At 46.5% G+C, this 17193-nt stretch overlaps 1 protein-coding gene across 2 annotated transcripts in view; it reads right to left on the bottom strand.

Annotated features, from left to right (window-relative positions):
* The window catches only part of LOC106610283 (polycystin-2), a 19684-nt gene extending 11733 nt beyond the window's left edge, over positions 1–7951 (bottom strand). For both annotated transcript variants that reach the window (XM_014209555.2, XM_014209554.2), the window contains exons 1-2: positions 6939–7951; positions 6567–6680 (exon numbers count right to left, since the gene is read on the bottom strand). In XM_014209555.2, coding sequence (XP_014065030.1) covers positions 6567–6680; positions 6939–7386 — 562 coding nt within the window. In that variant the 5' untranslated portion in view covers positions 7387–7951. The remainder of the gene's footprint in view (positions 1–6566; positions 6681–6938) is intronic.
* Positions 7952–17193: the final 9242 nt, after the last annotated feature.

Raw genomic sequence — 17193 nt, forward strand, 5'->3', positions numbered from 1 at the left:
CCAGACGGTGTCAGAGGAAGGCCCTAAAAATTGTCAAAGACTCTAGCCACCCTAGTCATAGACTGATCTCTCTGCTACCGCACGGCAAGCGGTACCGGAGCGCCAAGTCTAGGTCCAAAAGGCTTCTTAACAGCTTCTACCCCCAAGCAATAAGACTCCTGAACATCTAATCAAATGGCTACCCAAACTATTTGCATTGCCCCCCCCTTTACACTGCTGCTACTCTCTGTTTATCCTGTTAGGGCTAGGGGGCAGTATTGACACGGCTGGATAAAAAACATACCCGATTTAATCTGGTTACCACTCCTACCCAGTAACTAGAATATGCATATACTTATTACATATGGATAGAAAACACCCTACATTTTCTAAAACTGTTTGAATGGTGTCTGTGAGTATAACAGAACTCAAATGGCAGGTCAAAACCTGAGAGATTCCTTTACAGGAAGTGGCCTGTCTGACCATTTGTTGAACTTCTTTTCCATCTCTATCATTTACTAAGGATCTCTGCTCTAACGTGACACTTCCCACGTCGTCCATAGGCGCTCAGAGCCCGGGAAAAAACAGAATGTCGTCATTCCAGCCCCAGGCTGAAACACATTATCGCCTTTCTCAAGTGGCCGATCAAGGGACACTGGCTTATGCGCGTGACCCCGACCGCCCCCGCCTTTGGGATTTTTTCCTCTGTTTGCCGAAAAGGAGATTCCCTGTCGGAATATTATCGCTTTTCTACGAGAAAAATGTCGTAAAAATTGATTTTAAACAGCGGTTGACATGCTTCGAAGTACGGTAATGGAATACTTAGAATTTTATTGTCACGAATTGCGCCATGCGCGTGACACTTCTTTACTATTTCGGATAGTGTCTGGAACGCATCGAACAAAACGCCGCTATTCGGATATAACGATGGATTATTTTGGACCAAACCAACATTTGTTATTGAAGTAGCAGTCCTGGGTGTGTATTCTGACGAAGACAACAAAAGGTAATGAAACTTTTATAATAGTAAATATGATTATGGTGAGTGCTAAACTTGCCGGGTGTCTAAATAGCGAGCCCGTGATGCCTGGGCTATGTACTTAGAATATTGCAAAATGTGCTTTCACCAAAAAGCTATTTTAAAATCGGACATATCGAGTGCATAGAGGAGGTCTGTATCTATAATTCTTAAAATAATTGTTATGCTTTTTGTGAACGTTTATCGTGAGTAATTTAGTAAAATGTTAGCGAATTCCCCGGAAGTTTGCGGGGGTATGCTAGTTCTGAACGTCACATGCTAATGTAAAAAGCTGGTTTTTGATATAAATATGAACTTGATTGAACAAAACATGCATGTATTGTATAACATAATGTCCTAGGGTTGTCATCTGATGAAGATCATCAAAGGTGAGTGCTGCATTTAGCTGTCTTCTGGGTTTTGGTGACATTATATGCTGGCTTGAAAAATGGGTGTCTGATTATTTCTGGCTTGGTACTCTGCTGACATAATCTAATGTTTTGCTTTCGTTGTAAAGCCTTTTTGAAATCGGACAGTGTGGTTAGATTAACGAGAGTCTTGTCTTTAAATGGCTGTAAAATAGTCATATGTTTGAGAAATTGAAGTAATAGGATTTTTAAGGTTTTGAAAATCGCGCCACAGGATAGCAGTGGCTGTTACGTAGGTGGGACGAATTCGTCCCGCCTAGCCTAGAGAGGTTAATATCTATGCATAGTCACTTTAACTCTACCTACATGTACATATTACCAATTACCTCGACTAACCGGTGCCCACGCACATTGACTCTTTACCGATACCCCTGTTTATAGTCTCGCTATTGTTATTTACTGCTGCTCTTTAATTATTTGTAACTTTTTTTAAACTTTTCTATTTTTACGTCAATTATTTTTCTTAAAACAGCATTGTTGGTTAAGGGCTTGTAAGTAAGCATTTCACTGTAAGGTCTACTACACCTGTTGTATTTGGCGCATGTGACAAATAAAATTTGATTGCGGTATTTTAAGATGGAGCATTGGTTGATTTCAAATGTTTAAGTATACGTTTTTCATGATGATTGATAAGAAAAGTATCGTCCAACCCGACTTAATCAGCATTCCATTGTAGTATTTGCTTATATGCTCTGTTGGACTGCATCCAGGTCCATATATAATCTATATCTAGATAAATATACATAAACAGTCCAACATACACACATATAGCCCATATGGCTCATATAGATGCTATTTTCCAAGCCTCTATTTCATTGACTCCCACCTGGCTGAGAAAAAGGCTGATCTAGCTCCATCTATCCAGCCAGGAAATGACTTCCTGATCCACCCAAAACCCCATTCTGGCACGGGAACACTTTTCCTCTCAGCAGCCGTGGTATAAGGAGTGGTGAAACTAGATTAACAGCATTCTGACTCTCGGTTGTACTGTATTCTGGAACTTTCATCATCTTCCCACAATCCTATTCCCAAACGTACGATAGTGACTAAACTCTAATGGAAGTTCATGGCTTGAGGGAGCTTTCCTGATACGCTGCCAGAGTTGTTTATCAGATCTAAGGAGTTTGGAAAATGACTTTTCCGCAAGAAAAGCTGGTCAGCGGGTAAAAGTATCCACACGGACAGATGTTAGTATTAGTCCTAGCTAAGAGCAGCAGTTACATAGTAATACCACTTCAATATGTTTTCAAGAAAATACAAATGCGAGAGCACAAAAGTGCTATACTTGATAGGTGTATGTACTTTTACTACTACCTTATTACAATGTCATTATATTGGTTTGCCTATCCTATAGTTATTCTGGTTCATAAACTGGGTGATTCGAGCCCTGAATGCTGATTGGCTGACAGATGTGGTATATCAGACCGTATACCACAGGTATGACAAAACATTATTTTTACTACTCTGATTATGTTAGTAACCAGTTTATAATAGCAATAAGGCACCTTGGGGGTTTGTGATATATGGCCAATATACCACAGCTAAGGGCTGCATCCAGGCACTCCTTATCCGTGGTATATTGGTCATATACCACACCCCCTCGGGCCTGATTGTTTAAATAATGTATGTCTACTAAGTGGGGCCAACATTTTCTATGCAAAAAGACTCTTATGATGTCCAACATGCATCCTCTGTGTGTGTGTGTGTGTTTTATTATTTTATTTCACCTTTATTTAACAAGAGATAAGCGTTTCCAGCTTCAGAGATTTTTGCAATTCGTTCCAGTCATTGGCAGTAGAGAACTGGAAGGCGGCCAAAGGAGGAATTGGCTTTAGGGGTGACCAGTGAAATATACCTGCTGGAGCGTGTGCTGCGGGTGGGTGCTGCTATGGTGACCAGTGAACTGAGATAAGGCGGGGCTTTACCTAGCAAAGACTTGTAGATGACCTGGAGCCAGTGGGTTTGGCGACGAGTATGAAGCGAGGGCCAGCCAACGAGAGCGTACAGGTCGCAGTGGTGGGTAGTATATGGGGCTTTGGTGACAAAATTGATGGCACTGTGATAGACAGCATCCAATTTGTTGAGTAGTGTTGGAGGCTATTTTGTAAATTACATCGCCGAAGTCGAGGATCGGTAGGATAGTCAGTTTTACGAGGGTATGTTTGGCAGCATGAGTGAAGGATGCTTTGTTGTGAAATAGGAAGCCGATTCTAGATTTAATTTTGGATTGGAGATGCTTAATATGAGTCTGGAAGGAGAGTTTACAGTCTAACCAGACACCTAGGTATTTGTAGTTGTCCACATATTCTAGGTCAGAACCATCCAGAGTAGTGATGCTGGATGGGCGGGCAGGTGCGGGCAGCGATCGGTTGAAGAGCATGCATTTAGTTTTACTTGCATTTAAGAGCAGTTGGAGGCCACGGAAGGAGAGTTGTATGGCATTGAAGCTCGTCTGGAGGTTAGTTAGCACAGTGTCCAAAGAAGGGCTAGAAGTATACAGAATGGTGTCGTCTGCGTAGAGGTGGATCAGAGAATCACCAGCAGCAAGAGCGACATCATTGATGTATACAGAGAAGAGAGTCGGCCCTAGAATTGAACCCTGTGGCACCCCTATAGAGACTGCCAGAGGTCCAGAAAACAGGCCCTCCGATTTGACACACTGAACTCTATCAGAGAAGTAGTTGGTGAACCAGGCGAGGCAGTCATTTGAGAAATCAAGGCTGTTGAGTCTGCCGATAATAATGTGGTAATTGACAGAGTCGAACGCCTTGGCCAGGTCGATGAATACGGCTGCAGGGTATTGTCTCTTATCGATGGCAGTTATGATATCGTTTAGGACCTTGAGCGTGGCTGAGGTGCACCCGTGACCAGCTCGGAAGCCAGATTGCATAGCGGAGAAGGTACTGTGGGATTCAAAATGGTTGGTGATCTGTTTGTTAACTTGGCTTTCGAAGACCTTAGAAAGGCAGGGTAGGACAGATATCGGTCTGTAGCAGTTTGGGTGTAGAGTGTCTCCCCCTTTAAAGAGGGGGATGACCACGGCAGCTTTCTAATCTTTGGGGATCTCAGACAATACGAAAGAGAGGTTGAACAGGCTAGTAATAGGGGTTGCAACAATTTTGGCAGATCATTTTAGAAAGAGAGGGTCCAGATTGTCTAGCCCGGCTGATTTGTAGGGGTCCAGATTTTGCAGCTCTTTCAGAACATCAGCTATCTGGATTTGGGTGAAGGAGAAATGGGGGCGGCTTGGGCGAGTTGCTGTGGGGGGTGCAGGGCAGTTGGCCGGGGTAGGGGTAGCCAGGTTGAAAGCATGGCCAGCTGTAGAAAAATGGTTATTGAAATTCTCAATTATCGTGGATTTATCGGTGGTGACAGTGTTTCCTAGCCTCAGTGCAGTGGGCAGATGGGAGGAGGTGCTCTTATTCTCCATGGACTTTACAGTGTCCCAGAACTTTTTTGAGTTTGTGCTACAGGATGCACATTTCTGCTTGAAAAAGCAAGCCTTAGCTTTCCTAACTGCTTGTGCATATTGGTTCCTAACTTCCCTGAAAGGTTGCATATCACGGGGGCTATTTGATGCTAATGCAGTACGCCACAGGATGTTTTTGTGCTGGTCAAGGGCAGTCAGGTCTGGAGTGAACCAAGGGCTATATCTGTTCCTGGTTCAATTTTTTTTGAATGTGGCATACTTATTTAAGATGGTGAGGAAGGCACTTTTAAAGAATAACCAGGCATCCTCTACTAATGGGATGAGGTCAATATCCTTCCAGGATACCCGGGCCAGGTCGATTAGAAAGGCCTGCTCGCTGAAGTGTTTTGGGGGCGTTTGACAGTGATGAGGGGTGGTCGTTTGACCGCAGACCCATTACGGATGCAGGTAATGAGGCAGTGATCGCTGAGATCCTGGTTGAAAACAGCAGAGGTGTATTTGGAGGGCAAGTTGGTTAGGATGAGGGTGCCCGTGTTTACGGATTTGGGGTTGTACCTGGTAGGTTCATTGATAATTTGAGATTGAATCAAGCTTGATTCCCTCAAGCTTGAATCAAGCTTGTAAGATGGCCGGGGTGTTAAGCATGTCTCAGTTTAGGTCACCTAGCAGCACGACATCTGAAGATAGATGGGGGGCAATCAATTCACATATGGTGTCCAGGGCACAGCTGGGGGCAGAGGGTGGTCTATAGCAAGCGGCAACGGTGAGAGACTTGTTTCTGATAAGGTGGATTTTTAGAAGTAGAAGCTCTAATTGTTTGGGCACAGACCTGGATAGTATAACAGAACTGCAGGCTATCTCTGCAGTAGATTACCACTCCACCCCCTTTGGCAATTCTATCTTGTCGGAAAATGTTATAGTTAGGGATGGAAATTTGAGGCTTTTTGGTGGTCTACCTAAGCCAGGATTCAGACACGGCTAGGACATCCGGGTTGGCAGAGTGTGCTAAGGCAGTGAATAAAACAAACTTGGGGAGGAGGCTTCTAATGTTAACATGCATGAAACCAAGGCTTTTAAGGTTACAGAAGTCAACAAATGAGAGCGCCTGGGGGAATGGGAGTGGAGCTAGGCACTGCTGTGCCTGGATTAACCTCTACATCACCAGAGGAACAGAGGAGTAAGTTAGGTTACGGCTAAAGGCTATAAGAACTGGTCGTCTAGTACGTTCGGAACAGAGAGTAAAAGAAGCAGGTTTCTGGGCTCGATAGATTAGATTCAAGGCATAATGTACAGACAAAGGTATGATAGGATGTGAATACAGTGGAGGTGAACCTAGGCATAGAGTGACGATGAGAGCGATATTGTCTCTAGAAGCATCATTTAAACCAGGTGATGTCACCGCATGTGGCACTGAAGGGTTAGCTAAGGCATATTGAGCAGGGCTAGAGGCTCTACAGTGAAATAAGACAATAATCACTAACCAGAACAGCAATGGACATGGCATATTGACATTAGGGAGAGGCATGCGTAGCCGAGTGATCATAGGGGTCCAGTGAGTAGTTAAGCTGGCTGGAGACACGGTGATTCAGACAGCTAGCGGGCCGGGGCTAGCAAGCTAGTAGAAGGGCCTTAGAGGTACGTCGCGACAGAAGTCTGTTGTAGCCTCCTCACACGGAGCTGCCTTGTGTGTGTGTGTGTCCGTGGTACTTACAGATACACAGTGTGATGAGGAAGATGACGTAGGTGACCATTTCTCTCAGGACGTTCCTCAGGTACCTCTCTCTGCTGCTGTCACTGTCCTCCATCAGCTGAGTACCCCACAGAACTGGGGAAAAAAACAATTTCAACACACACATTAGTATCCTAGATGCCAGTGCATTGCCAACGAGGGCATCTACAGGTGTGTGTTGACCTAAGTGGTGTATGGAACAGTGAGGAAGAATGGCCAGAGAGGTGTTTGAGCCAGTGACCCAGGTCTCTACAAGTTAAAGGGCAAGTGCACTACCTCCTGTGTCATAGAGGTCCAGACCTCTTGGCAGCTGTAGTGTTCTTCATACAAGGAGGAAACGTAAGTGACACTAACTTCTTATTTTCTCCAGTATCCTCTTCCCACAGCTTTTGATGTCACGTCTGTCTTGCTGCAGGGCATCCACTGTCGGGGTCGGGTATAATCCACGGTGGATGCGGGTGCTGCTCCCTCCGGCGGTGTAACTTCCCAACCCGCTACTGCAGCTACTGCTGGAGCCTGTGGACACTGATCTTCTCCCCGGGCTAGCCGGAGGCCAGTCGGCCCCCATCATCTCATCCTCCGGTTCGAACCCTGGGTTGTCCCGACTCCAGGCTTGTCTTGAGGGGGGTGATGGTGTGCCTATGGCGCCCCCGAGCCCCAAGTCCTGGTGCTGTATGTTCTCCATTTCAATCCCCTCGCTTGTGTCCAATCTGTGCGGCAAGGACGCACCCGTTGCGCCCGTGGCGGACCTGCCAGCCTGATTCTGCTGCGGTTGTTGTGATCTCACCCGAGTCGAGCTCATTGTTTGTCCAATTCACTGAAAAGCTTTTAAAGGCCAGACTAACTACATTTACGAAACGTTAAAAATCTATTATGTCTCTAGCCACTAACGACTGCTATGTTTATGTCACGCTTGAAGCACATATCAGAAAGGAAATGTTTACGCACACATTAAAATATGTAAGAAAGTTGCCAAAGTTCAAACTCTGCAAAACAATTTTGGGAAACCACAGATTAACTAATTTTGATTATTTGTATATGTTCCTCTTCACAACAAATATACTTCGAAACGTAAATTGCTTACTATGAAAGAAAAATAACAACATCTAAAGTTTCTGTCTTCAAGAAAGTGAGCGTCTGCGTAGTTCTAGATCAAACTATTGCAAAAGTAGGTATATCAACAACAAAAATATATAGTTACAAAACTAATTTGTGGCGTAAACATTTACTAATGAAACTGAGAACTATCAACGAAATGCCTCGTTTATGGAAAAGAAGCCAAACACTTTCCTTGTCCCGGGCCAGCCATCTTGTTCTTGCTGTTCCCCCAAAATCTCGCATTCTCATTTGTTGGAGACTCAGATTACATTAGAAGTCATGGCGTCACAGACACTGTGGCATGCACCTCTGGAAAATACTGCACAGTCGAATGCGTAGGGGTGAATCACTTTGGTAAAAGACAATTTCACGTTTTAGAATTGTACAATATAGAATACAATAGAATAGAATCAAGTTGCTGTACATTCCATCATTATTAAACGAGTGAAAAAAATAATTTCAATATTTATTTCTACAGCAGTAAACTATAATTGCCTTATATGGCTCAGCAAAACACTTTTTTCTCCAAAGGTTTATATTACTTTTTGTTCGTTTTCTGAGCAAATTCCTATTCAGGATGAGTGTTTGCAGTGCTGTGTATGGAATGAGAAGGAATAGCCCACTATTTAGAATGAATAAAATCACAATTTGTCACGAGGACATTATTTTAGGGCTAAATGCATCTGCCTTTAGAAACAAAGAACTATACGTCGTATAACCATGTATGTTTGGGTCTGGGGCTGCTAAGCAACAAGACAGTCCTGCAAAACCTGGCCAGGATTGGATGTGATTTGGACCCAATAATTGAGTGACATTTCTAAAGGCCAATCATATTTCTTTACATGGAACAACAGCATTTCTACTAGTACTTCCATAGTTATTCGGTCACTTGGTGTGTTCTTTTCTAGCAACATTGTTACTTTACACGTGATGTGTGATGGTGTTGTTACATACTTATCAACTTTGTCACACTGTATTACCTTTACTCACTGTTGTGTTATTCATGTCCATTAGATGACGCTAATTCTCCAGTTTTGATTTAAATCACCCACGGCTCAATTCACAAGGGAGTAAAGAACTCAAGGTAGTTACTTCAAGGTAACAATCGTTGTTTAAGAAAGTACTCTTTTTTATATATAACTTATAACAAACGCATAGTATACCTTCGTTGTTCTTCACCCTTGGCATTGTTTGCTCAAGGACTGATAACTATACACCCACTACTGTTTACAACATAGCTGTACTTTGCAATAGCTGGTTTGATTGATAGAGTTCTTTGACTGAATGAATCATCATGACTGATAAGATGTTCTGTTCGTCTCTCAGAATAAGTCACTACAGTTCAGATACAGTTCAGATAAGGAGAGAACAGCTGTGGTGGAACCGCCAGCCTGATACAGTAACATAGCCTGTACAGATGGTATGCTGTTGGAATTCAGGTTACTTTATGGTACAGTCAGGGTTGGGTAGGTTACTTTATGGTACAGTCAGGGTTGGGTAGGTTACTTTATGGTACAGTCAGGGTTGGGTAGGTTACTTTATGGGACAGTCAGGGTTGGGTAGGTTACTTTATGGTACAGTCAGGGTTGGGTAGGTTACTTTATGGTACAGTCAGGGTTGGGTAGATTACTTTATGGTACCGTCAGGGTTGGGGGGGTTACTTTATGTTAGAGTCAGGGTTGGGTAGATTACTTTATGTTACAGTCAGGGTTGGGTAGATTACTTTATGGTACAGTCAGGGTTGGGTGGGTTACTTTATGGTACAGTCAGGGTTGGGTAGGTTACTTTATGGTACAGTCAGGGTTGGGTGGGTTACTTTATGTTACAGTCAGGGTTGGGTGGGTTACTTTATGGTACAGTCAGGGTTGGGTGGGTTACTTTATGGTACAGTCAGGGTTGGGTAGGTTACTTTATGGTACAGTCAGGGTTGGGTGGGTTACTTTATGTTACAGTCAGGGTTGGGTGGGTTACTTTATGGTACAGTCAGTGTTGGGTAGGTTACTTTATGGTACAGTCAGGGTTGGGTGGGTTACTTTATGTTACAGTCAGGGTTGGGTAGATTACTTTATGTTACAGTCAGGGTTGGGTAGGTTACTTTATGGTACAGTCAGGGTTGGGTAGGTTACTTTATGTTACAGTCAGGGTTGGGTAGATTACTTAATGGTACAGTCAGGGTTGGGTAGGTTACTTTATGGTACAGTCAGGGTTGGGTAGGTTACTTTATGGTACAGTCAGGGTTGGGTAGGTTACTTCATGGTACAGTCAGGGTTGGGTGGGTTACTTTATGGTACAGTCAGTGTTGGGTAGGTTACTTTATGGTACAGTCAGGGTTGGGTAGGTTACTTTATGTTACAGTCAGGGTTGGGTACATTACTTTATGTTACAGTCAGGGTTGGGTAGGTTACTTTATGGTACAGTCAGGGTTGGGTAGGTTACTTTATGTTACAGTCAGGGTTGGGTAGGTTACTTTATGTTACAGTCAGGGTTGGGTAGATTACTTTATGGTACAGTCAGGGTTGGGTAGGTTACTTTATGGTACAGTCAGGGTTGGGTAGGTTACTTCATGGTACAGTCAGGGTTGGGTAGGTTACTTTATGTTACAGTCAGGGTTGGGTAGGTTACTTTATGTTACAGTCAGGGTTGGGTAGGTTACTTTATGGTACAGTCAGGGTTGGGTAGGTTACTTTATGGTACAGTCAGGGTTGGGTAGGTTACTTTATGTTACAGTCAGGGTTGGGTAGGCTACTTTATGTTACAGTCAGGGTTGGGTAGGTTACTTTATGTTACAGTCAGGGTTGGGTGGGTTACTTTATGGTACAGTCAGGGTTGGGTAGGTTACTTTATGGTACAGTCAGGGTTGGGTAGGTTACTTTCTAAATGTAATCCTTTACAGTTACTGGTTACCTGTCCAAAATTGTAATCAGTAACTTAACTTTTGGATGACCCAAATTCAGTATAATCTGATTACTTTCAGTTACTTAAGAGGAATTAGAGGAAGACAAGAAATATCCATCAAATACATTTGGTGTGTCAGAGTGGTCTCTGACATGTGGTCAGACTTGTTCAGGTGGAACAAACTTAACTTCGCAAACATCCTTTCTGAATTTGAAAGTCATCTGATTATAATATTTTTTGCTGGTAATTTAACTGATTACACTTACAGTTTTGTTGTAATAAAATTACTCCCTAACCCTGTGTGTGAAGATAGCTAAGCAATATGTTATCCTTTGTTGGGTACTTGAATCATATTCAGTAGCAAGTAACAACATCAATAGGATATGGTTAGTAGTGGTATATCTGATCAAGTTTTTTGGTGTAATCACTTTATCAATTACAACTTTATTCAAAAAAATGGCGGCGAGACAACCAAAGTCCTGGCAAACATTTTACTTTTCAAACACTGTCTCGCTTCAAAACAAACAAAACGATTAAGAATATGATGTAATATTTCCATATTAGAGCTATTTGTCAAAACAAGGCCTCTGGCACACTACATTTCACAAGAGGCTCTGTGCTATATCACAAAGCACTGGCATGAGAGAGTTGTTTAATTAGCATGTATCAGCCTTCATAATAGATTTCCATGGGAAAGAGACTTCAGATAATTTTGCAGGCATGGATGTCAACAGTGTTGTCCGTGTTCTATCTGCAGTGACTATCCTCGTGATGTTATCTGATAACAAAGAAGGTAGGTATCATCAATAGAGTTGGCTGTAACTATTTACAAATTGTATTTTTTTCTCAGAGACTTTGTACCATGTGTTCTAAAGTAAACCTTTGTATGGGTTATTTTTGCATTTATCAAGCTTTGTGATGTCATGATGTATTCTTCATAGAATCAACTCTTTCTTTCTACAATCCATCCCTAATTGTAAGGGGTGCGTAACTGGTGGCAGGGAAGTCAAACGCAGCTGGTCGAGAGCCAGACCCGATCCCACGGTGCGAACACCGGGGCCTCACTGCGGGGACGGTGCAGCTGGTCGAGAGCCAGACCTGATCCCACTGTGCGAACACCGGGGCCTCACTGCGGGGACGGTCTGCGGCAACTTTCTGGCGCAGCATGGCGCGCTGAAGATGGACATGGGCGGCGTCCCATGTTTCCTCCGCGCACTGGAACCAGTCATCCACCGCAGGAGCCTCGGTCTGACTCTGATGCCAAGGAGCCAGAACCGGCTGATACCCCAATGCACACTGGAAAGGAGAGAGGTTAGTGGAGGAGTGGCGGAGCGAGTTCTGGGCCATCTCTGCCCAGGGCACGAACGCTGTCCACTCCCCCGGCCGGTCCTGGCAATAAAACCTCAGAAACCTACCCACATCCTGGTTAACTCTCTCCACCTGCCCGTTACTCTCGGGGTGAAAACCTGAGGTAAGGCTGACCGAGACCCCTAGACGCTCCATGAACGCCCTCCAGACCCTTGATGTGAACTGGGGACCCCAATCAGACACTATATCCTCAGGCACCCCATAGTGCCGGAAGACGTGAGTAAACAGGGCCTCCGCAGTCTGTAGGGCTGTAGGGAGACTGGGTAAAGGGAGAAGACGACAGGACTTAGAAAAACGATCCACAATGACCAGGATCGTGGTGTTACGCTGTGAAGGTGGAAGATCGGTTATAAAATCCACCTACAGGTGCGACCACGGCCGTTGTGGAACGGGTAAGGTTTGTAACTTACCTCTGGACAGGTGCCTAGGAGCCTTACACTGGACGCACATCGAGCAGGAGGAAACGTAAACCCTCATATCCTTAGCCAAAGTGGGCCACCAGTACTTCCCACTTTGACAGCGCACCGTCCGGCGGATCCCAGGATGACGTGTGGGCCCAATAGATCAGCCGGTCGCGGACAGCAGACAGAACTTACAGACGCCCAGCTGGACACTGAGGGGGAGCGGGCTCTGCACGTGACGCCCGCTCAATGTCTGAGTCCAGCTCCCACACTACCGGCGCCACCAAGCAAGATGCGGGGAGTATGGGAGTGGGATCCATGGGCCGCTCCTCTGTGTCATACTGCCGGGACAGTGCGTCTGCCTTAATGTTCTGGGAACCTGGTCTGTACGAAAGGGTGAAAACAAAACGGGTGAAAAACATGGCCCACCTTGCCTGGCAAGAGTTCAGTCTCCTCGCTGCCCAGATGTACTCCAGATTGCGGTGGTCAGTCCAGATGAGAAAAGGGTGTTTAGCCCCTCAAGCCAATGTCTCCACGCCTTCAAGGCCTTGACGACAGCCAACAGCTCCCGGTCCCCCACGTCATAGTTTTGCTCCGCCGAGCTGAGCTTCTTCGAGAAGAAGGCACAGAGGTGGAGCTTCGGTGGCGTACCCCAGCGCTGAGAGAGCACCGCTCCTATCCCAGCCTCGGACACGTCCACCTCCACTATGAACGCCAAAGAGGGATCCGGATGGGCCAGCACGGGCGCCGAGGTAAACAGAGCCCTTAGTTGCCCAAAAGCCCTGTCCGCCTCAACTAACCACTGCAGACGTACAGGACCCCCCTTCAGCAGTGAGGTAATGGGAGCAACCACCTAACCAAAACCCCGGATAAATCTCCGGTAGTAATTGGCAAACCCTAAAAATCGCTGCACCTCCTTTACCGTGGTGGGAGTCGGCCAATTACGCACGGCTGAAATGCAGTCACTTTCCATCTCCACCCCTGATGTGGAAATGCAATACCCTAGGAAGGAGACGGCTTGCTGAAAGAACAGGCATTTCTCAGCCTTGACGTACAGGTCATGCTCCAACAGTCGTCCAAGTACCCTGTGCACCAAAGACACATGCTCGGCGTGTGTAGCGGAGTATATCAGACTGTCATCGATATACACCACTACACCCTGCCCGTGCAGGTCCCTGAAAATCTAATCTACAAAGGATTGGAAGACTGATGGAGCATTCATCAACCTGTACGGCATGACAAGGTACTCATAATGCCATGTGGTGGTACGAAACACCGTCTTCCACTCGTCTCCCTCCCGGATATGCACCACGGGCGCATTGACTAAAAAGAAACTCGAGGAGGCGGGTGAAGTGGAGGACCGAATGTACCCCTGACGCAGGGATTCGGAGACATGTGTCTCCATAGCCACCATCTCTGCTTGCGACAGGGGATACACGTGACTCCTGGGAAGTGCAGCGTCTACCAGGAGATTTATTGCACAACCCCCCCCCGTCGATGGGGTGGTAATTGAGTTGCCTTCTTTTTACAGAAGGCGAGAGCCAAATCGGCATATTCGGGGGGGATGCGCAGAGTGGAGACCTGGTCTGGACTTTCCACCATAGTAGCACCAATGGAAACCCCTACACACCTCCCAGAGCACTCTCGCGACCATCCCGTGAGAGCCCTCTGTTGCCATGAAATGGTGGGGTCACGACGAGCCAACCAGGGAAGGCCCAGTATCACAGGAGAAAGAGACTGATTCTCTCCTCATGACTCCCCTGCGTCACTATGGCCAGGGAGATAATGGCTTCCCTGATTAGCCCGGACCCCAATGGTCGACTATCCAGACCGTGTACTGGGAAAGGTCTAACCACAGGAATAATGGGGATCGCTAAACTAAGAGCGAGTGCTCTGTCAATAAAATTACCAGCTGCGCCTGAATCGACGAGTGCCTTATGCTGGGAATGCGGGGAAGAAGAAAAAAATTAAGAAAAAAAACAAAAACAGGTACAAACAGTTGGACTTTGAAGCCATTCTTGTGATTTTTGTGACTTTGCCATTGTAATTGTTTGTAAGCTTGTGTAGTCTAAAATGTATCTATGATCGTATGCTATCCATTTGTTCTTTTGTATGCCATTTTTATATTTCAGAGTTAACCAATGATATTAGGCCACATTTGGCCATGATTACAGACACCTGTGTGTCTTCTGACACTATATAAACGAGTCATCTCGCAGTGTTTGTGATGATACCCTGATGAAGATAGCTTGGCTGTCGAAACGTTGGATATTCAATTTTTTGCATCTGAGCTCTCCCTTATTTTCAAGTTTTCTACTCCGATAGCCAGCACCTCGCCTTAATAGGTGTGCGTTTCTTTTTCTTCTACAAACAGTTGGACAACAGAGAACTCTGGATGAGAGTGGTGCAGACTCACCTGGGGTGACGCCAGAGTGGCCTGCCTGCTGCCTCGACTCCCAGAGGGACCAACCCGGCACCGACCGGCAGTGTGCCCTCTGCGGCCACAGATGGTGCACGAACTGGAACCCCCTCCGGTCTCCCTACGCACCGCCCCTCCCAGCTCCATAGGTTCAAGAGAGGGGGTGTGAGGGGATGGAACCACCAGACCCTGATCTGAACGTCCGCGGGTAGCCAGCAGGTTGTCCAGCCGGATGGACAGGTCCACCAGCTGATCCAACTTGAGGTTGGTGTCTCTGCAGGCCAACTCCCGACGGACATCCTCGCGTAGACTGTAATGGTAGTGGTCGATCAGGGCCCTGTCGTTCCATCCCGTGCCGGCCAGCCTGAGTCCTAAACTCCAAGGCAAACTCCTGGGCGCTCCTCATCTCCTGCCTCAGCTGGAAGAGGCGCTCACCCACCGCTCTACCTTCGGGAACCCTGTGAAGTCCTCCAACGCCGCATCTCCTTCTCCCCACACGGCGTTGGCCCACTCCAGAGCTTTCCCTGAGAGGCACGAGATGAGGGCGGACACCCTCTCCCTTCCCTAGCAAGCCGGGTAAATGGTGCCCAGGTATAGGTCCAGCTGTAACAGGAAACCCTGGCACCGTGCCGCCGTCCCATCATACTCCCCAGGAAGGGCGAGACGCATCCCACTGGGACCGGTTGCAGGAGGAGTGAGTAGTGGAGGTTCGGGTTGCGTTGTTGAAGGCGCTGGAGGACCTCCCTGTCTCTCCCAACGGTCCAGGATCTGGATAACTTGATCCATGATGGCGCCGAGATGGTGGATTACTTTTGCTTGCTCCTGAATGCGCTCCTCGACCTCTATACCAGGGGCACCTGCACCAATTGGTAACACACTACGCCGTGAAGGACTGAAATTCTGCAGCGCCCGCAAGGTCCCCCTGCTCAAGAAAGCACATATACAAAAAGCCCGTCTGAAGTTTGCCAATGGACATCTGAATGATTCAGAGGACGACTGGGTGAAAGTGTTGTGGTCAGGTGAGACCAAAATAAAGCTCTTTGGCATCAACTCAACTCGCCGTGTTTGGAGGAGGAGGAATGCTGCCTATGACCCCAAGAACACCATCCCCACCGTCAAACATGGAGGTGGAAACATTATGCTTTGGGGGTGTTTTTCTGCTAAGGGGACAGGACAACTTCACCGCATCAAAGGGACGATGGACGGGGCCATGTACCGTCAAATCTTGGGTGAGAACCTCCTTCCCTCAGCCAGGCATTGAAAATGGGTCGTGGATGGGTATTCCAGCATGACAATGACCCAAAACACACGGCCAAGGCAACAAAGGAGTGGCTCAAGAAGAAGCACATTAAGGTCCTGGAGTGGCCTAGCCAGTCTCCAGACCTTAATCCCATAGAAAATCTGTGGAGGGAGCTGAAGGTTCGAGTTGCCAAACGTCAGCCTCGAAACCTTAATGACTTGGAGAAGATCTGCAAAGAGGAGTGGGACAAAATCCCTCCTGAGATGTGTGCAAACCTGGTGGCCAACTACAAGAAACGTCTGACCTCTGTGATTGCCAACAAGGGTTTTGCCACCAAGTACTAAGTCATGTTTTGCAGAGGGGTCAAATACTTATTTCACTCATTAAAATGCAAATCATTTTATAACATTATTGACATGCGTTTTTCTTGATTTTTTTCTGTCTCTCACTGTTCAAATAAACTTACCATTAAAATTATAGACTGATCATTTCTTTGTCAGTGGGCAAACGTACAAAATCAGCAGGGGATCAAATACTTTTTTCCCCTCACTGTACCTCATCATGCTGATGTCCGGGAGGGCTTTCACCTGGGCTACTGCCGTGTGGGAACAACAGCCGGCCATATGCGCTGGTCTGGAGGGGTTTGTGGAGGAAGTGAGGAAGGGCTTTGATGCCCCGTTCTCCGGGCTTGAGCCCGCCCGGAGGCTAATCCAACTTCGGCAGGACTCCCGCAGTGTAGCTGACTATGCGGTGGATTTCCGCACGTTGGCAGCGGAGAGTGCTTGGAATCAAGAGGCACTATTCGATATGTTCCTGCATGGCGTCTCGGAGGAGGTCAAGGACAAGCTTGCAGCCCGGGAGTTACCTACGGTGCTCGATTCCCTCATCGCTTTGACCATCTGCATCGATGGGCGATTATGGGAACGACAGAGGGAGAGGAAATTGGATTTCGCTCGCACGCACAGGGATCCCACCTTGCTTCCGAGTCATTCCCGGAAGCTCCCAATGGTCTCGTTACTGAGAGAACCTGAGGCTTCCCGACCTGCCCTGGGGGCTGCTGAAGAGGGCCGAGTCACCGCTTCCTGAGTCTTTGCCACTAGGCAGAGCTGTGTTAGAGCCAGCGGAACGGCAATACAGGATCGACACGAAGAGTTGTCTGTATTGCGGGACTCTTGGTCATTTCGTGTC

The sequence above is a fragment of the Salmo salar genome, chromosome ssa08 (genome assembly GCF_905237065.1).
Source record: "Salmo salar chromosome ssa08, Ssal_v3.1, whole genome shotgun sequence".
Classification (NCBI taxonomy): domain Eukaryota; kingdom Metazoa; phylum Chordata; class Actinopteri; order Salmoniformes; family Salmonidae; genus Salmo; species Salmo salar.